At 41.8% G+C, this 22,124-nt stretch overlaps 2 protein-coding genes and 1 long non-coding RNA gene across 4 annotated transcripts; all 3 read left to right on the forward strand.

The window, feature by feature from the left end:
* Positions 1 to 41: 41 nt before the first annotated feature.
* creg1 (cellular repressor of E1A-stimulated genes 1) lies at positions 42 to 19,202 on the forward strand. The gene is made up of 4 exons (XM_061889201.1): positions 42 to 366; positions 7,340 to 7,459; positions 18,252 to 18,365; positions 18,813 to 19,202. The coding sequence occupies exons 1-4, from the start codon at positions 97 to 99 to the stop codon at positions 18,897 to 18,899; spliced, it is 591 nt and encodes a 196-aa protein (XP_061745185.1). The 5' UTR covers positions 42 to 96; the 3' UTR covers positions 18,900 to 19,202.
* On the forward strand, positions 13,086 to 17,820 carry LOC133544128 (uncharacterized). The gene is made up of 2 exons (XR_009804589.1): positions 13,086 to 15,284; positions 15,629 to 17,820. It is a non-coding gene; the product is annotated as an uncharacterized LOC133544128 (long non-coding RNA).
* Positions 19,203 to 20,321: 1,119 nt separating the features above from the next.
* On the forward strand, positions 20,322 to 22,008 carry LOC133544126 (T-cell surface glycoprotein CD3 zeta chain-like). 2 transcript variants are annotated; one of them, XM_061889203.1, is made up of 8 exons: positions 20,322 to 20,497; positions 20,856 to 20,953; positions 21,014 to 21,046; positions 21,124 to 21,186; positions 21,321 to 21,353; positions 21,544 to 21,597; positions 21,735 to 21,764; positions 21,848 to 22,008. In XM_061889203.1, the coding sequence occupies exons 1-8, from the start codon at positions 20,446 to 20,448 to the stop codon at positions 21,923 to 21,925; spliced, it is 441 nt and encodes a 146-aa protein (XP_061745187.1). In that variant the 5' UTR covers positions 20,322 to 20,445; the 3' UTR covers positions 21,926 to 22,008. The 2 variants fall into 2 exon arrangements, with proteins under 2 accessions (XP_061745187.1, XP_061745186.1); XM_061889202.1 differs by having other exon boundaries at positions 20,324 to 20,497; positions 20,853 to 20,953.
* The last annotated feature ends 116 nt before the right edge of the window (positions 22,009 to 22,124 follow it).

Consider the following 22,124-nt stretch of genomic DNA (forward strand, 5'->3'; position numbering starts at 1 on the left):
TCTTATTCTGAAAGCCGGAAGTCGTGGCTTTTTACTTCCGGAGCCGATCTTAAAAGAAGTTGTCGAGCTGTTTGGTGTCATTCTTGGTCCGCAGTCATGAGGGCTCTCTTCCGCCTTACCTGTTGGCTCCTCCTCGCGTCCACCTGCCGGGCCGGCCTGCCCCCCCGCGACCAGGTGGCTCGTGTCGCCCGCTTCATCGCCCACCTGTGCGACTGGACGTCCATGGCCACCATCAGCAGCCGGCGGCCGGTGGCCGGGCAGCCCTTCTCCAACGTCTTCTCGGTGAGCGACGGGCCGCGAGGTTCCAGCTCAGGTGTGCCTTACCTGTACTTGACTCGCATGGAGGTCTCCGTGCAGGACCTGCAGGTAAGCCAGCCTGCTCACCTTTAGCGTGGAAGTCAACAAAACAAATACTTTGGGTTTCAAATGAACACGAAGGTTTAAAGCAGGGGTGTCCAAACTTTTTCCACACGGAAACATTGAAGCATGCGGGACATTTTCACATTTTTCATTTTCAAACCATAACAAAATATATGGATTTTTTTTTCATCCTTAGGGCTCCTGGGGAGCATAGAGGGTCTCAGTCACTTAAATGTTAAAAATAAGTCAAATTATTATTATTATTTCTTATTTAATGCTTACAGTAAATCTCTATCAACTTGAGGTTGATATAAAGTCAAACAAACAAGGTTTTATGCCTTTTCTGTCAAAAACAAATATGATTTTTATAGTAAAACTGAAATATGCAATATTTAGATAGATATTATTGTATTGATTCCTTCAGGAGAGTTCCTTTTGTTTAGCAATTAAAGCCCTCAAAGATCAATAATGCAGGTCACTATTAATTTTAATTAATTAATATTTTTGAGTAATCACAGTGAAAAGTTAAATAAAATCCTACTAAATATATTTGAGATCCCAAAGTGATACATTTTTGTTATTTTTTTTAAATGACTTTTAACACTTTCATTTCAAGATCAACTTTCGATATATCTGACGATTTGAAGTTTGAACTATTATTTTGTTTTATGCTCTTTTGTCAAAAATTTGATGTTTTATATGGCAACCACACAACATATGCAATATTTTTTCCACATAAAACATTTTAAAGTGATAATTTTTAAGTAATAATTCATAATATAAAGATTTTTTTGTCCTTTTTTTTTTCTTTTTTCGAGCAATGGGAAAAAAAGAAAATAAATACAAAAGGAGAAAAAAAAACTGGCTGCATGTCAGCTTTGTGTCAACATTGCCAATTTTTCTCATAAGATTTCACCTCATTCCACTTTTTTTAAAATGTTTTTTTTAATTTTTGCAATACTATCATTTTTGCAGAATGTGTGGCGGGCCGCACTTTGGACACCCCCGGTTTAAAGCAACACTGTGTAGGTCAATATGCTGAGTCACTGAAACAGGTTTAAAGCAACATTGTGTAGGTCAATATGCTGAGTCACTGAAACAGGTTTAAAGCAACATTGTGTAGGTCAATATGCTGAGTCACTGAAACAGGTTTAAAAGAACACCATGTAGGTCAATATGCTGAGTCACTGAAACAGGTTTAAAGCAACACTGTGTAGGTCAATATGCTGAGTCACTGAAACAGGTTTAAAGCAACACTGTGTAGGTCAATATGCTGAGTCACTGAAACAGGTTTAAAATAACACTGTGTAGGTCAATATGCTGAGTCACTGAAACAGGTTTAAAATAACACTGTGTAGGTCAATATGCTGAGTCACTGAAACAGGTTTAAAATAACACCATGTAGGTCAATATGCTGAGTCACTGAAACAGGTTTAAAAGAACACCATGTAGGTCAATATGCTGAGTCACTGAAACAGGTTTAAAGCAACACTGTGCAGGTCAATATGCTGAGTCACTGAAACAGGTTTAAAAGAACACTGTGTAGGTCAATATGCTGAGTCACTGAAACAGGTTTAAAGCAACACTGTGTAGGTAGATATGCTGAGTCACTGAAACAGGTTTAAAGCAACACTGTGCAGGTCAATATGCTGAGTCACTGAAACAGGTTTAAAATAACACTGTGTAGGTCAATATGCTGAGTCACTGAAACAGGTTTAAAGCAACACTGTGCAGGTCAATATGCTGAGTCACTGAAACAGGTTTAAAAGAACACTGTGTAGGTCAATATGCTGAGTCACTGAAACAGGTTTAAAGCAACACTGTGTAGGTAGATATGCTGAGTCACTGAAACAGGTTTAAAGCAACACTGTGCAGGTCAATATGCTGAGTCACTGAAACAGGTTTAAAATAACACCGTGTAGGTCAATATGCTGAGTCACTGAAACAGGTTTAAAGCAACACCGTGTAGGTCAATATGCTGAGTCACTGAAACAGGTTTAAAATAACACTGTGTAGGTCAATATGCTGAGTCACTGAAACAGGTTTAAAGCAACACCGTGTAGGTCAATATGCTGAGTCACTGAAACAGGTTTAAAATAACACTGTGTAGGTCAATATGCTGAGTCACTGAAACAGGTTTAAAAGAACACCATGTAGGTCAATATGCTGAGTCACTGAAACAGGTTTAAAATAACACTGTGTAGGTCAATATGCTGAGTCACTGAAACAGGTTTAAAGCAACACTGTGCAGGTCAATATGCTGAGTCACTGAAACAGGTTTAAAAGAACACTGTGTAGGTCAATATGCTGAGTCACTGAAACAGGTTTAAAGCAACACTGTGTAGGTAGATATGCTGAGTCACTGAAACAGGTTTAAAGCAACACTGTGCAGGTCAATATGCTGAGTCACTGAAACAGGTTTAAAAGAACACTGTGTAGGTCAATATGCTGAGTCACTGAAACAGGTTTAAAGCAACACTGTGTAGGTAGATATGCTGAGTCACTGAAACAGGTTTAAAGCAACACTGTGCAGGTCAATATGCTGAGTCACTGAAACAGGTTTAAAATAACACCGTGTAGGTCAATATGCTGAGTCACTGAAACAGGTTTAAAGCAACACCGTGTAGGTCAATATGCTGAGTCACTGAAACAGGTTTAAAATAACACTGTGTAGGTCAATATGCTGAGTCACTGAAACAGGTTTAAAGCAACACCGTGTAGGTCAATATGCTGAGTCACTGAAACAGGTTTAAAAGAACACCATGTAGGTCAATATGCTGAGTCACTGAAACAGGTTTAAAAGAACACCATGTAGGTCAATATGCTGAGTCACTGAAACAGGTTTAAAATAACACTGTGTAGGTCAATATGCTGAGTCACTGAAACAGGTTTAAAGCAACACCGTGTAGGTCAATATGCTGAGTCACTGAAACAGGTTTAAAATAACACTGTGCAGGTCAATATGCTGAGTCACTGAAACAGGTTTAAAATAACACTGTGTAGGTCAATATGCTGAGTCACTGAAACAGGTTTAAAATAACACTGTGTAGGTCAATATGCTGAGTCACTGAAACAGGTTTAAAAGAACACCATGTAGGTCAATATGCTGAGTCACTGAAACAGGTTTAAAAGAACACCATGTAGGTCAATATGCTGAGTCACTGAAACAGGTTTAAAAGAACACCATGTAGGTCAATATGCTGAGTCACTGAAACAGGTTTAAAAGAACACCATGTAGGTCAATATGCTGAGTCACTGAAACAGGTTTAAAAGAACACCATGTTGGTCAATATGCTGAGTCACTTCAATTTAACAACTCAACTGTGTCTTTGTAGGCAACAAAGCAAATAATTTGAATATCTACTAACTTATCTCATCACCAACACATTTTACGTTTATTATTATGTTGAATCCGGACAAAAAAACATGGGGAAAACGGTCATTTATGCAACCGTAGAAACGCAAGCATGACGCAGCAACTTCTTATCTGCCATGTAACTTCTGTGACGAGTTGGACTTCAAGTCACGTGTCGACTCAACTCTCCAGTCACCTGACTTGTGACGTCAAAAGTCTACTTCCACTTGTAAAGAACATCATGTCATGGCTGACTTTCCAATCATTTCTTATTTTTTTGTGATGTAGTGATTGGAGCACATACTTGAGGCTCACCAAAAACATTCATGAAGTTTGCTTCTTTTATGAATTTATTATGGCTCTACTGAACATGTGACCACATCTGCTGGGTCAATACAGCAATGTTAATATTTGCTTACATGTTCCTAAACAGGCCCAGAACATAATACTATCATCACCATGCTTGACAGTAGGCCTGGTGTTCCTGGGATTAAAGGCCTCACCTTTTCTCCTTTTAAACATATTGCTGGGTGTTGTGGCCAAACAGCACCATTTTTGTTTCATCTAACCACAGAACCTTCACATTAGGTCTTATCTGTGTCCATGTGATGTCATATTAAACACAAATGGAGCTGTTTGGCCACAATACACCATGCCTATTGTCAAGCATGGTGGCGGTCGTATTATGCTCTGGGCCTGTTTTGCTGCCCATGGAAACTGCTGCTTTAAATGGGACAATGAAAAAGGAGGATGAGCTCCAAATTGTTCAGGACAAGCTAAAATCATCAGGGGGGAGGTTGGTTGGGTCTTGGGCACAGTTGGGTGTTCCAACAGGACAATGACCCCAAACACACCTCAAAAGTGGTAAAGGAATGGCTAAATCAGGCTAGAATGAAGATTGTAGAATGGCCTTCCCAAAGTCCTGACTTAAAGGTGTGGACAATGCTCAAGAAACAAGTCCATATCAGAAAAGCAACACATTTAGCTGAACTGCAGCAATTTAGTGGTGAAAAATGTGCACAGAAGCTTGTGGATGGCGACCAAAAGCACCTTCTTGCAGGTAAACTTGCCAAGGGACATGTAAGCAAATATGAACATTGCTGTACGTATACCTTTGACCCTCACATTTTCAGTAGAGCCATAATAAATTCATAAAAGAAGCAAACTTCATGAATGTTTTTTGTGAGCAACAAGTATGTGCTCCAATCACTACATCACAAATAAATAAGAGTTGTAGAAATGATTGGAAAGTCAAGACAGCCATGACATCATCTTCTTTACACGTGTACCTACACTTTTGACCACCACTGTATATGAACATTGTTTTTGTTGTATTCAACTATTCTTGTTTACCCTTTATTTGTACTATGTATCATGTTTTCTTTGTACTATGTATCATGTTTTATTTGTACTATGTATCATGTTTTATTTGTACCATGTATCATGTTTTATTTGTACCATGTATCATGTTTTATTTGTACTATGTATCATGTTTTATTTGTACTATGTATCATGTTTTATTTGTACCATGTATCATGTTTTATTTGTACCATGTATCATGTTTTATTTGTACTATGTATCATGTTTTATTTGTACTATGTATCATGTTTTATTTGTACTATGTATCATGTTTTATTTGTACTATGTATCATGTTTTATTTGTACTATGTATCATGTTTTATTTGTACTATGTATCATGTTTTATTTGTACTAAGTATCATGTTTTGCTAGGCTCTCAGTCACCAATGTTGTTCCCAGCATGTTAGTGTTTTATTGGTACAACTTTTGAATCTCCAGTACATTGCTAGGTTTTCTGAAGAAAACCTCTTAGCTTTGCATAAAAGGTGATGGGAACAATGAATAAATTGTATTTTAATCACCAGTCTTAGAAGATGTTTATTCAGTTGTTTCATTTGGTGGAAAAACAGCAAATATCAGACATGACACAAAGCGAGTCATTCCACATGGCGACTTTCTGGCTTTGAAACAACAAAATAATTTAAGTGATAAAGTTTAGTAGTCAGCAGAAGTTACATTTTTACATCAAGTACGAAAATGGAGTCACTTAATTTTGAGGAAAATATGGAGTAGTGAGTGCCAAACAATCCACTTAATCATATTTCTGTAGTTGCTGTTGTCGGATCACCTTTGCAGGTTGGAGTCTTGTTCTCGACATTTCCACCAGAGATTTTCCATTGGATTGCGATTGGGACTATTTTGCAGGCCATGACCTTGACACAATGGGTCGTGTTAAGAATCCCACAAAATACTTTAATTTGAACACGCTTGATTCTGTGTGTGACCTCTTTGACCTGCGCCGTGGATTATTTCTTTGGCTTTCTTCTATGACAAGTGGTTGGATTTTTGTATTTCAATTATTCCTCCAAACTTCCGTACAACAAGTCAAGTATGGCAAAACTATCAAGTGTATGTGAATACTTTTGGTCTAAAAAATGTTTGGCCTGGTTTATCCTGAAGGAATCAATAAAGTACTATCCATCTTTCTGTTATTGCTGGTTAATTTTAAGAGGGTGGTCTTCATAAATGTTACTGGAACTGAACCAAACAAAAGTTCCAGCATCATCACCTTGCCCAACGCTGCATGCCGCAATCATCCAGTCTTCCATAATCCAGCATTCATGTTACAATCATCCAGTCTTCCATAATCCAGCATTCATGCCACAATCATCCAGTCTTCCATAATCCAACATTCATGCCACAATCATCCAGTCTTCCATAATCCAGCATTCATGCCACAATCATCCAGTCTTCCATAATCCAGCATTCATGCCACAATCATCTAGTCTTCCATAATCCAGCATTCATGCCACAATCATCCAGTCTTCCATAATCCAGCATTCATGCCACAATCATCCAGTCTTCCATAATCCAGCATTCATGCCACAATCATCCAGTCTTCCATAATCCAGCATTCATGCCACAATCATCTAGTCTTCCATAATCCAGCATTCATGCCACAATCATCCAGTCTTCCATAATCCAGCATTCATGTTACAATCATCCAGTCTTCCATGATCCAGCATTCATGCCACAATCATCCAGTCTTCCATAATCCAACATTCATGCCACAATCATCCAGTCTTCCATAATCCAGCATTCATGCCACAATCATCCAGTCTTCCATAATCCAGCATTCATGTTACAATCATCCAGTCTTCCATGATCCAGCATTCATGCCACAATCATCCAGTCTTCCATAATCCAGCATTCATGCCACAATCATCCAGTCTTCCAACAGCAACAGCCCTCCGAGGTGTCAACGCTCCTTTTTAGCTGCAGACTCTTGTCATTCATTCTGCTGCTGGTGTTCGCTTTAGAAATGAATTTTTTACAGGGTGATTTCATCATTTCTGATTCAATTTCTTTTCACTCTGCTTCCTCTAAAAAATCTAATCTTATTGACTACCACCATTTACTTTTTATAGTTTCTTAAAGCCAGAAAGTTGCAATTTGAAATGATTTTAGTTTTATGTCATGTCTGTCTATTTTTTTCTCCAAAATGTAACTGAAAGAAAATCCTCCCAGTCTGGTGAGGCCATGAATATTTGCAGGAGTTGTAAATCAACTGTGAAGACGAACTAAAACCTAATCTTCTCCATGCAGGTGAACCCCCAGGCATCTTTGTCCATGTCTCTGGCTCAGACACATTATTGTCGCCAGCAGGGATTCGACCCTCAGAGTCCGCTCTGCGCTCACATCATTCTGTCTGGATCTGTGTTAGAGGTACAGTATGCACACTTGGGATGTGTGTTAGAGGTACAGTATGCACACTTGGGATCTGTGTTAGAGGTACAGTATGCACACTTGGGATGTGTGTGGATCTGTGTTAGAGGTACAGTATGCACACTTGGAATGTGTGTGGATCTGTGTTAGAGGTACAGTATGCACACTTGGGATGTGTGTGGATCTGTGTTAGAGGTACAGTATGCACACTTGGGATGTGTGTGGATCTGTGTTAGAGGTACAGTATGCACACTTGGGATGTGTGTGGATCTGTGTTAGAGGTACAGTATGCACACTTGGGATGTGTGTGGATCTGTGCTGGAGGTACAGTATGCACACTTGGAATGTGTGTGGATCTGTGTTAGAGGTACAGTATGCACACTTGGGATGTGTGTGGATCTGTGTTAGAGGTACAGTATGCACACTTGGGATGTGTGTGGATCTGTGTTAGAGGTACAGTATGCACACTTGGGATGTGTATGGATCTGTGTTAGAGGTACAGTATGCACACTTGGGATGTGTGTGGATCTGTGTTAGAGGTACAGTATGCACACTTGGGATGTGTGTGGATCTGTGTTAGAGGTACAGTATGCACACTTGGGATGTGTGTGGATCTGTGTTAGAGGTACAGTATGCACACTTGGGATGTGTGTGGATCTGTGTTAGAGGTACAGTATGCACACTTGGGATGTGTATGGATCTGTGTTAGAGGTACAGTATGCACACTTGGGATGTGTGTGGATCTGTGTTAGAGGTACAGTATGCACACTTGGGATGTGTGTGGATCTGTGTTAGAGGTACAGTATGCACACTTGGGATCTGTGTTAGAGGTACAGTATGCACACTTGGGATGTGTGTGGATCTGTGTTAGAGGTACAGTATGCACACTTGGGATGTGTGTGGATCTGTGTTAGAGGTACAGTATGCACACTTGGGATGTGTGTGGATCTGTGTTAGAGGTACAGTATGCACACTTGGGATGTGTGTGGATCTGTGTTAGAGGTACAGTATGCACACTTGGGATGTGTATGGATCTGTGTTAGAGGTACAGTATGCACACTTGGGATGTGTGTGGATCTGTGTTAGAGGTACAGTATGCACACTTGGGATGTGTGTGGATCTGTGTTAGAGGTACAGTATGCACACTTGGGATGTGTGTGGATCTGTGTTAGAGGTACAGTATGCACACTTGGGATGTGTATGGATCTGTGTTAGAGGTACAGTATGCACACTTGGGATGTGTGTGGATCTGTGTTAGAGGTACAGTATGCACACTTGGGATGTGTGTGGATCTGTGTTAGAGGTACAGTATGCACACTTGGGATGTGTGTGGATCTGTGTTAGAGGTACAGTATGCACACTTGGGATGTGTGTGGATCTGTGTTAGAGGTACAGTATGCACACTTGGGATGTGTGTGGATCTGTGTTAGAGGTACAGTATGCACACTTGGGATGTGTGTGGATCTGTGTTAGAGGTACAGTATGCACACTTGGGATCTGTGTTAGAGGTACAGTATGCACACTTGGGATCTGTGTTAGAGGTACAGTATGCACACTTGGGATGTGTGTGGATCTGTGTTAGAGGTACAGTATGCACACTTGGGATGTGTGTGGATCTGTGTTAGAGGTACAGTATGCACACTTGGGATGTGTGTGGATCTGTGTTAGAGGTACAGTATGCACACTTGGGATGTGTGTGGATCTGTGTTAGAGGTACAGTATGCACACTTGGGATGTGTGTGGATCTGTGTTAGAGGTACAGTATGCACACTTGGGATGTGTGTGGATCTGTGTTAGAGGTACAGTATGCACACTTGGGATGTGTATGGATCTGTGTTAGAGGTACAGTATGCACACTTGGGATGTGTGTTAGAGGTACAGTATGCACACTTGGGATCTGTGTTAGAGGTACAGTATGCACACTTGGGATGTGTGTGGATCTGTGTTAGAGGTACAGTATGCACACTTGGAATGTGTGTGGATCTGTGTTAGAGGTACAGTATGCACACTTGGGATGTGTGTGGATCTGTGTTAGAGGTACAGTATGCACACTTGGGATGTGTGTGGATCTGTGTTAGAGGTACAGTATGCACACTTGGGATGTGTGTGGATCTGTGTTAGAGGTACAGTATGCACACTTGGGATGTGTGTGGATCTGTGCTGGAGGTACAGTATGCACACTTGGAATGTGTGTGGATCTGTGTTAGAGGTACAGTATGCACACTTGGGATGTGTGTGGATCTGTGTTAGAGGTACAGTATGCACACTTGGGATGTGTGTGGATCTGTGTTAGAGGTACAGTATGCACACTTGGGATGTGTATGGATCTGTGTTAGAGGTACAGTATGCACACTTGGGATGTGTGTGGATCTGTGTTAGAGGTACAGTATGCACACTTGGGATGTGTGTGGATCTGTGTTAGAGGTACAGTATGCACACTTGGGATGTGTGTGGATCTGTGTTAGAGGTACAGTATGCACACTTGGGATGTGTGTGGATCTGTGTTAGAGGTACAGTATGCACACTTGGGATGTGTATGGATCTGTGTTAGAGGTACAGTATGCACACTTGGGATGTGTGTGGATCTGTGTTAGAGGTACAGTATGCACACTTGGGATGTGTGTGGATCTGTGTTAGAGGTACAGTATGCACACTTGGGATCTGTGTTAGAGGTACAGTATGCACACTTGGGATGTGTGTGGATCTGTGTTAGAGGTACAGTATGCACACTTGGGATGTGTGTGGATCTGTGTTAGAGGTACAGTATGCACACTTGGGATGTGTGTGGATCTGTGTTAGAGGTACAGTATGCACACTTGGGATGTGTGTGGATCTGTGTTAGAGGTACAGTATGCACACTTGGGATGTGTATGGATCTGTGTTAGAGGTACAGTATGCACACTTGGGATGTGTGTGGATCTGTGTTAGAGGTACAGTATGCACACTTGGGATGTGTGTGGATCTGTGTTAGAGGTACAGTATGCACACTTGGGATGTGTGTGGATCTGTGTTAGAGGTACAGTATGCACACTTGGGATGTGTATGGATCTGTGTTAGAGGTACAGTATGCACACTTGGGATGTGTGTGGATCTGTGTTAGAGGTACAGTATGCACACTTGGGATGTGTGTGGATCTGTGTTAGAGGTACAGTATGCACACTTGGGATGTGTGTGGATCTGTGTTAGAGGTACAGTATGCACACTTGGGATGTGTGTGGATCTGTGTTAGAGGTACAGTATGCACACTTGGGATGTGTGTGGATCTGTGTTAGAGGTACAGTATGCACACTTGGGATGTGTGTGGATCTGTGTTAGAGGTACAGTATGCACACTTGGGATCTGTGTTAGAGGTACAGTATGCACACTTGGGATCTGTGTTAGAGGTACAGTATGCACACTTGGGATGTGTGTGGATCTGTGTTAGAGGTACAGTATGCACACTTGGGATGTGTGTGGATCTGTGTTAGAGGTACAGTATGCACACTTGGGATGTGTGTGGATCTGTGTTAGAGGTACAGTATGCACACTTGGGATGTGTGTGGATCTGTGTTAGAGGTACAGTATGCACACTTGGGATGTGTGTGGATCTGTGTTAGAGGTACAGTATGCACACTTGGGATGTGTGTGGATCTGTGTTAGAGGTACAGTATGCACACTTGGGATGTGTATGGATCTGTGTTAGAGGTACAGTATGCACACTTGGGATGTGTGTGGATCTGTGTTAGAGGTACAGTATGCACACTTGGGATCTGTGTTAGAGGTACAGTATGCACACTTGGGATCTGTGTTAGAGGTACAGTATGCACACTTGGGATGTGTGTGGATCTGTGTTAGAGGTACAGTATGCACACTTGGGATGTGTGTGGATCTGTGTTAGAGGTACAGTATGCACACTTGGGATGTGTGTGGATCTGTGTTAGAGGTACAGTATGCACACTTGGGATGTGTGTGGATCTGTGTTAGAGGTACAGTATGCACACTTGGGATGTGTGTGGATCTGTGTTAGAGGTACAGTATGCACACTTGGGATGTGTGTGGATCTGTGTTAGAGGTACAGTATGCACACTTGGGATGTGTGTGGATCTGTGTTAGAGGTACAGTATGCACACTTGGGATGTGTGTGGATCTGTGTTAGAGGTACAGTATGCACACTTGGGATGTGTGTGGATCTGTGTTAGAGGTACAGTATGCACACTTGGGATGTGTATGGATCTGTGTTAGAGGTACAGTATGCACACTTGGGATGTGTGTGGATCTGTGTTAGAGGTACAGTATGCACACTTGGGATGTGTGTGGATCTGTGCTGGAGGTACAGTATGCACACTTGGAATGTGTGTGGATCTGTGTTAGAGGTACAGTATGCACACTTGGGATGTGTGTGGATCTGTGTTAGAGGTACAGTATGCACACTTGGGATGTGTGTGGATCTGTGTTAGAGGTACAGTATGCACACTTGGGATGTGTGTGGATCTGTGTTAGAGGTACAGTATGCACACTTGGGATGTGTGTGGATCTGTGTTAGAGGTACAGTATGCACACTTGGGATGTGTGTGGATCTGTGTTAGAGGTACAGTATGCACACTTGGGATGTGTGTGGATCTGTGTTAGAGGTACAGTATGCACACTTGGGATGTGTGTGGATCTGTGTTAGAGGTACAGTATGCACACTTGGGATGTGTGTGGATCTGTGTTAGAGGTACAGTATGCACACTTGGGATGTGTGTGGATCTGTGTTAGAGGTACAGTATGCACACTTGGGATGTGTGTGGATCTGTGTTAGAGGTACAGTATGCACACTTGGGATGTGTGTGGATCTGTGTTAGAGGTACAGTATGCACACTTGGGATGTGTGTGGATCTGTGTTAGAGGTACAGTATGCACACTTGGGATGTGTATGGATCTGTGTTAGAGGTACAGTATGCACACTTGGGATGTGTGTGGATCTGTGTTAGAGGTACAGTATGCACACTTGGGATGTGTGTGGATCTGTGCTGGAGGTACAGTATGCACACTTGGGATGTGTGTGGATCTGTGTTAGAGGTACAGTATGCACACTTGGGATGTATGTGGATCTGTGTTAGAGGTACAGTATGCACACTTGGGATGTATGTGGATCTGTGTTAGAGGTACAGTATGCACACTTGGGATGTGTGTGGATCTGTGTTAGAGGTACAGTATGCACACTTGGGATGTATGTGGATCTGTGTTAGAGGTACAGTATGCACACTTGGGATGTGTGTGGATCTGTGTTAGAGGTACAGTATGCACACTTGGGATGTGTGTGGATCTGTGTTAGAGGTACAGTATGCACACTTGGGATGTGTGTGGATCTGTGTTAGAGGTACAGTATGCACACTTGGGATCTGTGTGGATCTGTGTTAGAGGTACAGTATGCACACTTGGGATGTATGTGGATCTGTGTTAGAGGTACAGTATGCACACTTGGGATGTGTGTGGATCTGTGTTAGAGGTACAGTATGCACACTTGGGATGTGTGTGGATCTGTGTTAGAGGTACAGTATGCACACTTGGGATGTGTGTGGATCTGTGTTAGAGGTACAGTATGCACACTTGGGATGTGTGTGGATCTGTGTTAGAGGTACAGTATGCACACTTGGGATGTGTGTGGATCTGTGTTAGAGGTACAGTATGCACACTTGGGATGTGTGTGGATCTGTGTTAGAGGTACAGTATGCACACTTGGGATGTGTGTGGATCTGTGTTAGAGGTACAGTATGCACACTTGGGATGTGTGTGGATCTGTGTTAGAGGTACAGTATGCACACTTGGGATGTGTGTGGATCTGTGTTAGAGGTACAGTATGCACACTTGGGATGTGTGTGGATCTGTGTTAGAGGTACAGTATGCACACTTGGGATGTGTATGGATCTGTGTTAGAGGTACAGTATGCACACTTGGGATGTGTGTGGATCTGTGTTAGAGGTACAGTATGCACACTTGGGATGTGTGTGGATCTGTGCTGGAGGTACAGTATGCACACTTGGAATGTGTGTGGATCTGTGTTAGAGGTACAGTATGCACACTTGGGATGTATGTGGATCTGTGTTAGAGGTACAGTATGCACACTTGGGATGTATGTGGATCTGTGTTAGAGGTACAGTATGCACACTTGGGATGTGTGTGGATCTGTGTTAGAGGTACAGTATGCACACTTGGGATGTATGTGGATCTGTGTTAGAGGTACAGTATGCACACTTGGGATGTGTGTGGATCTGTGTTAGAGGTACAGTATGCACACTTGGGATGTGTGTGGATCTGTGTTAGAGGTACAGTATGCACACTTGGGATGTGTGTGGATCTGTGTTAGAGGTACAGTATGCACACTTGGGATGTATGTGGATCTGTGTTAGAGGTACAGTATGCACACTTGGGATGTGTGTGGATCTGTGTTAGAGGTACAGTATGCACACTTGGGATGTGTGTGGATCTGTGTTAGAGGTACAGTATGCACACTTGGGATGTATGTGGATCTGTGTTAGAGGTACAGTATGCACACTTGGGATGTATGTGGATCTGTGTTAGAGGTACAGTATGCACACTTGGGATGTGTGTGGATCTGTGTTAGAGGTACAGTATGCACACTTGGGATGTGTGTGGATCTGTGTTAGAGGTACAGTATGCACACTTGGGATGTATGTGGATCTGTGTTAGAGGTACAGTATGCACACTTGGGATGTGTGTGGATCTGTGTTAGAGGTACAGTATGCACACTTGGGATGTGTGTGGATCTGTGTTAGAGGTACAGTATGCACACTTGGGATGTGTGTGGATCTGTGTTAGAGGTACAGTATGCACACTTGGGATGTGTGTGGATCTGTGTTAGAGGTACAGTATGCACACTTGGGATGTGTGTGGATCTGTGCTGGAGGTACAGTATGCACACTTGGAATGTGTGTGGATCTGTGTTAGAGGTACAGTATGCACACTTGGGATGTGTGTGGATCTGTGTTAGAGGTACAGTATGCACACTTGGGATGTGTGTGGATCTGTGTTAGAGGTACAGTATGCACACTTGGGATGTGTATGGATCTGTGTTAGAGGTACAGTATGCACACTTGGGATGTGTGTGGATCTGTGTTAGAGGTACAGTATGCACACTTGGGATGTATGTGGATCTGTGTTAGAGGTACAGTATGCACACTTGGGATGTATGTGGATCTGTGTTAGAGGTACAGTATGCACACTTGGGATGTGTGTGGATCTGTGTTAGAGGTACAGTATGCACACTTGGGATGTGTGTGGATCTGTGTTAGAGGTACAGTATGCACACTTGGGATGTATGTGGATCTGTGTTAGAGGTACAGTATGCACACTTGGGATGTGTGTGGATCTGTGTTAGAGGTACAGTATGCACACTTGGGATGTGTGTGGATCTGTGTTAGAGGTACAGTATGCACACTTGGGATGTGTGTGGATCTGTGTTAGAGGTACAGTATGCACACTTGGGATGTGTGTGGATCTGTGTTAGAGGTACAGTATGCACACTTGGGATCTGTGTGGATCTGTGTTAGAGGTACAGTATGCACACTTGGGATGTGTGTGGATCTGTGTTAGAGGTACAGTATGCACACTTGGGATGTGTGTGGATCTGTGTTAGAGGTACAGTATGCACACTTGGGATGTGTGTTAGAGGTACAGTATGCACACTTGGGATGTGTGTGGATCTGTGTTAGAGGTACAGTATGCACACTTGGGATGTGTGTGGATCTGTGTTAGAGGTACAGTATGCACACTTGGGATGTGTATGGATCTGTGTTAGAGGTACAGTATGCACACTTGGGATGTGTGTGGATCTGTGTTAGAGGTACAGTATGCACACTTGGGATGTGTGTGGATCTGTGCTGGAGGTACAGTATGCACACTTGGAATGTGTGTGGATCTGTGTTAGAGGTACAGTATGCACACTTGGGATGTATGTGGATCTGTGTTAGAGGTACAGTATGCACACTTGGGATGTATGTGGATCTGTGTTAGAGGTACAGTATGCACACTTGGGATGTGTGTGGATCTGTGTTAGAGGTACAGTATGCACACTTGGGATGTGTGTGGATCTGTGTTAGAGGTACAGTATGCACACTTGGGATGTGTGTGGATCTGTGTTAGAGGTACAGTATGCACACTTGGGATGTGTATGGATCTGTGTTAGAGGTACAGTATGCACACTTGGGATGTGCGGTCAGAGGATTGCAGTTGAACTATAATATTAATGATTCCAATTGTTTAACATTTTTTAAAATAACTGAATTGACACATTTCCTGATCAAATATAAGAGCCTACTCTGTCAGCGTGCAGTCACTCCTTCAGCCACTGGGGTTGATGGCCTTTGCCCATTTTTTTGGTCACCATGTCGCTAATATAATGTTGCACAGAAACAATTATACACCATGACTTTCTAGGGTAGACTTCAGCCCTATGCCTACATTGTGTGCATTCCCTTGAAGGTAGTTGTGTCCCCATGACTCCTTGCATGTAGGGCTAGTGGGCCTAACGAGGAGTAGGGGGTATCAATCTTGCCCCAATTAAGAAAATGTTTGGGTTATTTAATACTTACAGTGAATATTATTTTTCTTGATATCCGCTTAAAGGGACAGTTTGCAACATATACACAGAGGACTAGAGGGTCCAGTGTATTTTACACACTTTATCCTGCCTTCTCACGGCTTCTTGTACTAAATGACATAATTATGTACGACGTAACGCATGCACACGCATTAGCTTTTATTAAAGTGGGTGACATTGTTATCACCAAGAAAGATTCTAGAGGCAAATCTTTCCTGTGATAAAATGGCAACCAAGGTCATCAAACAGGTTAACCAATGAAGGAGATTTCGCTACAGAATCTCCTCTCTGATCAACAAAAGCACAGTGAAGATTGTAGCAGGAACTCTCCTTCAACCCTTTTTCCATTACGCGTGCACCTCCTGGTACCCCAGCACCTCCAAAACCCTCAAATCTAGACTCCAAACACCCAGATCAAGCTAGTCCGGTTACTTCTAGACCTCCACCCCAGATCACACCTCACTCCTACCCACTTCTCCAAAGTGGGCTGGCTCAGGGTGGAGGACAGAGTCAAACAACTTGCACTGAGCCTGGTCTATAAAATCCGCTACACCTCCCTGATACCCAAGTACATGTCAAACTACCTCCAGAACGTAAATGAGCTCCACAAACCACGTTAAATCCAGATTCCAATCTAACAAAGGTCTTAACTCATTCTCCTTCTATGCCACATCAATGTGGAATGCACTCCCAACAGGTGGAAAAGTAAGTGCATCTCATTATGTTCACTGCTGGCTGTACATCTCCTACCAAGTCAGACCTACACTGTTTCAATGTCCATTTCTCACAGGATATCATTGTTGATGACTGAAATATGCTGATAGCAACCCAACCCTCCGGAATGTAAATAAATCAATGTGTATACTCAATGTATGTGATTGTACGGAATATGCACTGTACTGTGCAATCGACTAATAAAAGTCTCACTCAATCAATCAATCAAACTTTAGGCGTTGTTAGTTAATGCTAGTTAGTGTTGGCTGTCATTGAATGTATATTCTAACATAACAACTTGACTGCACGTTGTTTGTTGCTTCTCTTGGACTGCTTTAATTACTGTGTGTGTGTGTGCGTGCGTGCGTGCGTGCGTGTGTATATGTGTGTGTGTGTATGTGTGCGTGCGTGCGTGTGTGCGTGCGTGTGTGCGTGCGTGCGTGTATGTGTGTGTGTGTGTGTGTGTGTGTGTGTGCGTGTGCGTGCGTGTGTGTTTATAAGACAGAGTGAAGGACCGCCATAAACACCAGTCGTTTTATTCTGGCCAGTAAAAATGTTTTCCCACAAACTTAGTCATTGTGCAACATAAAGACAATTGTCAAACAAATGTTTTCTGTCAAACCGCAGCTGCTTGCTGGTGGTGTTCTTATATTTTTCGCTTTGAAAATGGTTCTGTGAGGAAGTTGCAAACAGAAACTTTGAATGAACAACCTGTATTCATATATTGATGAGAAGAGGACTTCTTAACATTCCAAAGTTTCCATCAGACGGGGGTCAAGGACTCACTCAAGTATCAACACTGCGTTAGTCATCTTACTCTTGATTCTAATCGTATTCAATCATTCTATATAACTTACTTACAGTTTAGAGCCTTGTCAAATGTTACCAAAGGTGTTATTTACCAAGATTGTTATTAATTTAACACATCAACCGTCTGCTTAGTTCAGGCTGATTTAGAAAAAAGTATTTCCTGAAGGAATCATTAAAGTACTATCTATCTATCTATCTATCTATCTATCTATCTATCTATCTATCTATCTATCTATCTATCTATCTATCTATCTATCTATCTATCTATCTATCTATCTATCTATCTATCTATCCATTGTAAATATACAACATAACAAGGGACTCATGAATAAAGTCAAATAAATGTCCACATATGTTGTGCCAAAATAATAATATTTTCCTTAACTAAACTGGTTCAGATGAAAATACGTCTTCACCACTTTAGTGATCATTTTTGCGCTTGAATAACTTTTTAACGACTTTAGCTCCAGATTTCTTCTGTTTGAGGTTGTCCTTACTGTCAAGTGGTGGAAAGGTGTCTTAGTGCGGCGCGTACAGACCACAGCCAGGAGCAAAAGACATTGTTGGCGGCCCTCTATGTTAGGAAAGCCTGTGGTTAAGAAACGCTGGCTTAGAAGCCAATCTAAAGTGAAAACAAATGACTGCGACACATACTGTAGCCATGCTAACATACCTGTGCATCTCCAGGTGAACGGCACGGAGGCTGACTTTGCTAAAAAAGCACTCTTCAGTCGACACCCTGAGATGATTGACTGGCCGTCTGACCACAGCTGGTTCTTTGCCAAGTTTAACATCACACAGGTAAGGAAATGCTAACACGAGTATAGTGGTACCTCTGCTTTCACCTTTTAGACTAAAACATCTTTATTGATCATCATGGGATAATATTTTATCGCAGTAGCTCAATTACAAGAAGTAAATATAACAAATAGCCTGAGAAAGACTTCCTGTTACCACCACCATTTATTTTCTTGATTTATTTTTCTACAAAATGATACAACTGAATGATTGTCCTCCTCTGGTGTTGCCATCATATTTTCCAGAGGTGATGCATGACATCTCAACACAGATGTCATCTTTTCTGCTGTCTGGAACTCATTCTTTGAATGCACTTTGCTTCCTGCAGGGAAAAATTGATTGGGTTTTCAATTACTCTTTGAAAGAGAAGAATAACAAACAAAACTGAGGTACTACTGTAAAACATTGCTAAGGTTTTAACTAATGTTGTTGTTTTGTTTTGTTTTGCAGGTCTGGGTGCTGGATTATTTTGGCGGGGTGAAGACCGTCAGTCCAGATGAATACTTCCAAGCTTCCCCATACGAAAAGCACAATTAATTACTATACTATATTCTGTCTGTAGTTCTATGCTGTGGATCATGATGTGCTTTTTATACAAATATGACAAAATATCTGTTGTGTGTGTGCAAGTGTCAAAGAATGAATTTGCAGTTCTACGGGTGTGTGCTTATTTTAAAGCCTCAAAGACGGGCGAGGTTTGATTTGGTCTAAAAAGTGTAACCTTACTTTTTTTTAAATGTTCATAATGTACAGTACACACCAAAAGTTAGGACACACCTTCTTCTCATTCACTGTGCTTCCTTTATTTCCATGACTATTTATTTACATTGTAGATAGTCACATCAAAACTATCAATGAACTCATGTGGAGTGAAAAGCATTTCAGGTGACGACCTCTTCAAGCTCATGAAGAGAATGCCAAGAGTGTGCAAAACAGTCATCAGAGCAAAGGGTGGCTCTTTTGAAGAATCTAGAATATAAAACATGTTTTCAGTTATTTTTCTGTTAAGTACATAACTCCACATGTGTTTATTCCTCGTTTTGATGCCTTCAGTGACAATCTACAAAGTAAATAGTCATGAAAAGAAAGAAAATGCATTGAATGAGGAGAAAGTGTGTCCAAACATTTGGCCTGTACTGTATATACATTTTTATATATATATATATATATATATATATATATATATATATATATATATATATATTTTTTTTTTTTCTTTTGTTAATAAAGTTTGTGTGAAATAATACAATGTTTCAGTCCCTCCTATTGTTCATTTGGTATAGTAGCCCATATTAGTTTGTTTTAAATATAGTATTAGTAATATTATTCTACAGCTCCCAGGAACAAGACCTTGAGAAAAGGGTCCATGTTGCAACGATGGCGATGGTCGTGGATCAAGGCAGTTGCACAACAATGGGCCTCCGGCTCTCATCACGATATCTGTGGACTCCAAAGGGCAACAATAAAATGCAGATGGCAGAACATCTGTCCTTTGCACCGCCAGACCGGACAATGAAAAAGTCAAAAGCCAGTTTTTGTAAAGTTACAGTTATTAAAAAGAGGGGGAAAGCCATCTGTTGTCATGGCTAGACCCCCCAGCAATACTCCTGTTTTGACACAGGTGCGCACACAGGTGATCAGCAGTTTGGTGCACAGGTGGTTAGTGACTCAGACTGCAATGCATGGAGGGAGCTCAATTCTCTTCATCCTCACTGAAACGTAAGATGAGTCCTCAGCCCTCCAATGCACTTTTGTTTATGCCTTTAATCATCTATTTCTTGCTGAAAATGATTGCTGCAATAGTTATTCACATTCTTTTCCAGGAGCTGTTCATTCAAAGTCTATCTGAAGAAATATATTTTTAAGAAAAATTGCGAATAACATTTTGTAAACATAAAATATGTTGCAAGATCAGTTAGTTTTTTTTCCAACACCACAAAAAGTACTTTGGCATGCGCTCGGCGGAGGTAAAACTGCTCATTTCAGTCACATCTGCTGCTGGTTCTGCAACCACAGCAGCTCCTCGCCGCTTCCTGTGCTTCTTCACAGATGCTGTTTGCAGGCTTGACAGTGAGACTTTAGGATGGCACTTTGCTGGAGTTTCTGTCTTCTGCTGCTTTTCTGTCCACCGACAGGTAAAAGAACCCATTTCTTCAAATCATCAAAGTCCAAATTGCCATGCGTGTCATCTTCTCCATGTTTGACTTGTGTTACTGCACACAGGAAGCACATGGTGGTTTTTGACGTGAGTTAGAAATAGGAACGCAGCTAAGTTGTAAACATTTTAAACTCTTGTTACAAATGTGTTATTCTGTTAGAATGACTCCATTTGCTGTGGTCGATACAGAAGTTGAATCATGGCAGGTTGTGCCATTTCATTCATAAGAACCTTTGATGGACATTTGTGTTGAGGCAGAAGAAGGCAGGGCAATGTTCTTCTTTGATGGCAGACAACTTATTGTAATTCATCTGCTTCCACTTTGACTCTAGCAGAGGCCGTGGTCGTCTACGACCCCAGACTGTGCTACATCCTGGATGGCATCCTGGGTCTGTACGGCCTGGTGATTACCGCCATGTTCATCAAGGAGAAGGTTAGTCCCCTCAGAAAGTCATGTTGCTCCAAGTCACGCAGCCTGTCCGTCTTTTTGCAGTTCTTCAAAACTAAGGTGTATGGCAGCCACACGGTAAGTGGAAGATCTTCTCTCACCTTCCGCCATTTCAAATTGTGCTAAAAAAAAAAAAATGTTTTGCACTTGTTCAGGATGAAAAAGACCATAGGGCAGGAGGCAACTTGCGACAGAGAGGCGACCTGGAGAGAGGACGAGTAAGTGTGTGTGTGTGTGTGTGTGTGTGTGTGTGTATATATTAGATGTCCTTCAAATTGTGAGCCCTCCACAGAGTGTGTACTATGCCACAATGTTGTTTTAAGAACTGATGCTAATCTGTTCCCCATGACAGAACCGCTGGATGACGGACAATGCGACATACACGGTACCAAGTTGAACACTGGGTTGAGTTCTTTCTTGCCCTGATGTGCATGTTGTTGTGGCTTGTGCAGCCCTTTGAGACGTGTGTGATGAAGGGCTATAGAAATCATTTTCAATTGATTGATTGAACATGTCATTTAGGTTTGGTGTTGGTCAATTAAACACAAGATGTTGTGCGTGTGTTCTTGTTCTAGGGCTTGAACAGGCAAACAGATGGCGAATACAAAGAACTTCCTGTTAAAAGAGAAGTATGTATTCATTCCAGTCATTCCCGCACTCTTTATTAACAATTGGTGGAATGGAATGGTCTTTATTGTCATTGCACAAACACAAGCAAATCTACATTCATTTTCATTCAACCATTCCTCTTCTTTCTGCTTTCCAGCGACCCAGAAAGAACGAGTTGATTTACCAAGTGAGTCAACCTGCTAAAGATTTAACCAGAATGCAAATTTGTTTCCTCATTGTTTCAACTGGGAAACCATTTTGTGACTTCAGGGTCTCAGCTCTGCAAGCAGAGACACTTATGACACTCTGCAGATGAAGCAACTTCCTGTGCGCACAACAGCAGACTGAACTCTCTTTTCACTGCTTCTTTGCTCTTTTACCTTCTATCCTTCACATGAATTATACAAAATAAAACCCGCATCCATTTTAAATGTATTCCCGTGTTGACTAAAACCAAGCCCACCACATACATGCATGCATACACAGTCCTGGTCAAAAGTCTACGTACACTTGTAAAGAACATCATGTCATGGCTGTCTTGACTTTG

Source organism: Nerophis ophidion, linkage group LG27 (assembly GCF_033978795.1).
Source record: "Nerophis ophidion isolate RoL-2023_Sa linkage group LG27, RoL_Noph_v1.0, whole genome shotgun sequence".
NCBI classification, from domain to species: Eukaryota; Metazoa; Chordata; class Actinopteri; order Syngnathiformes; family Syngnathidae; genus Nerophis; species Nerophis ophidion.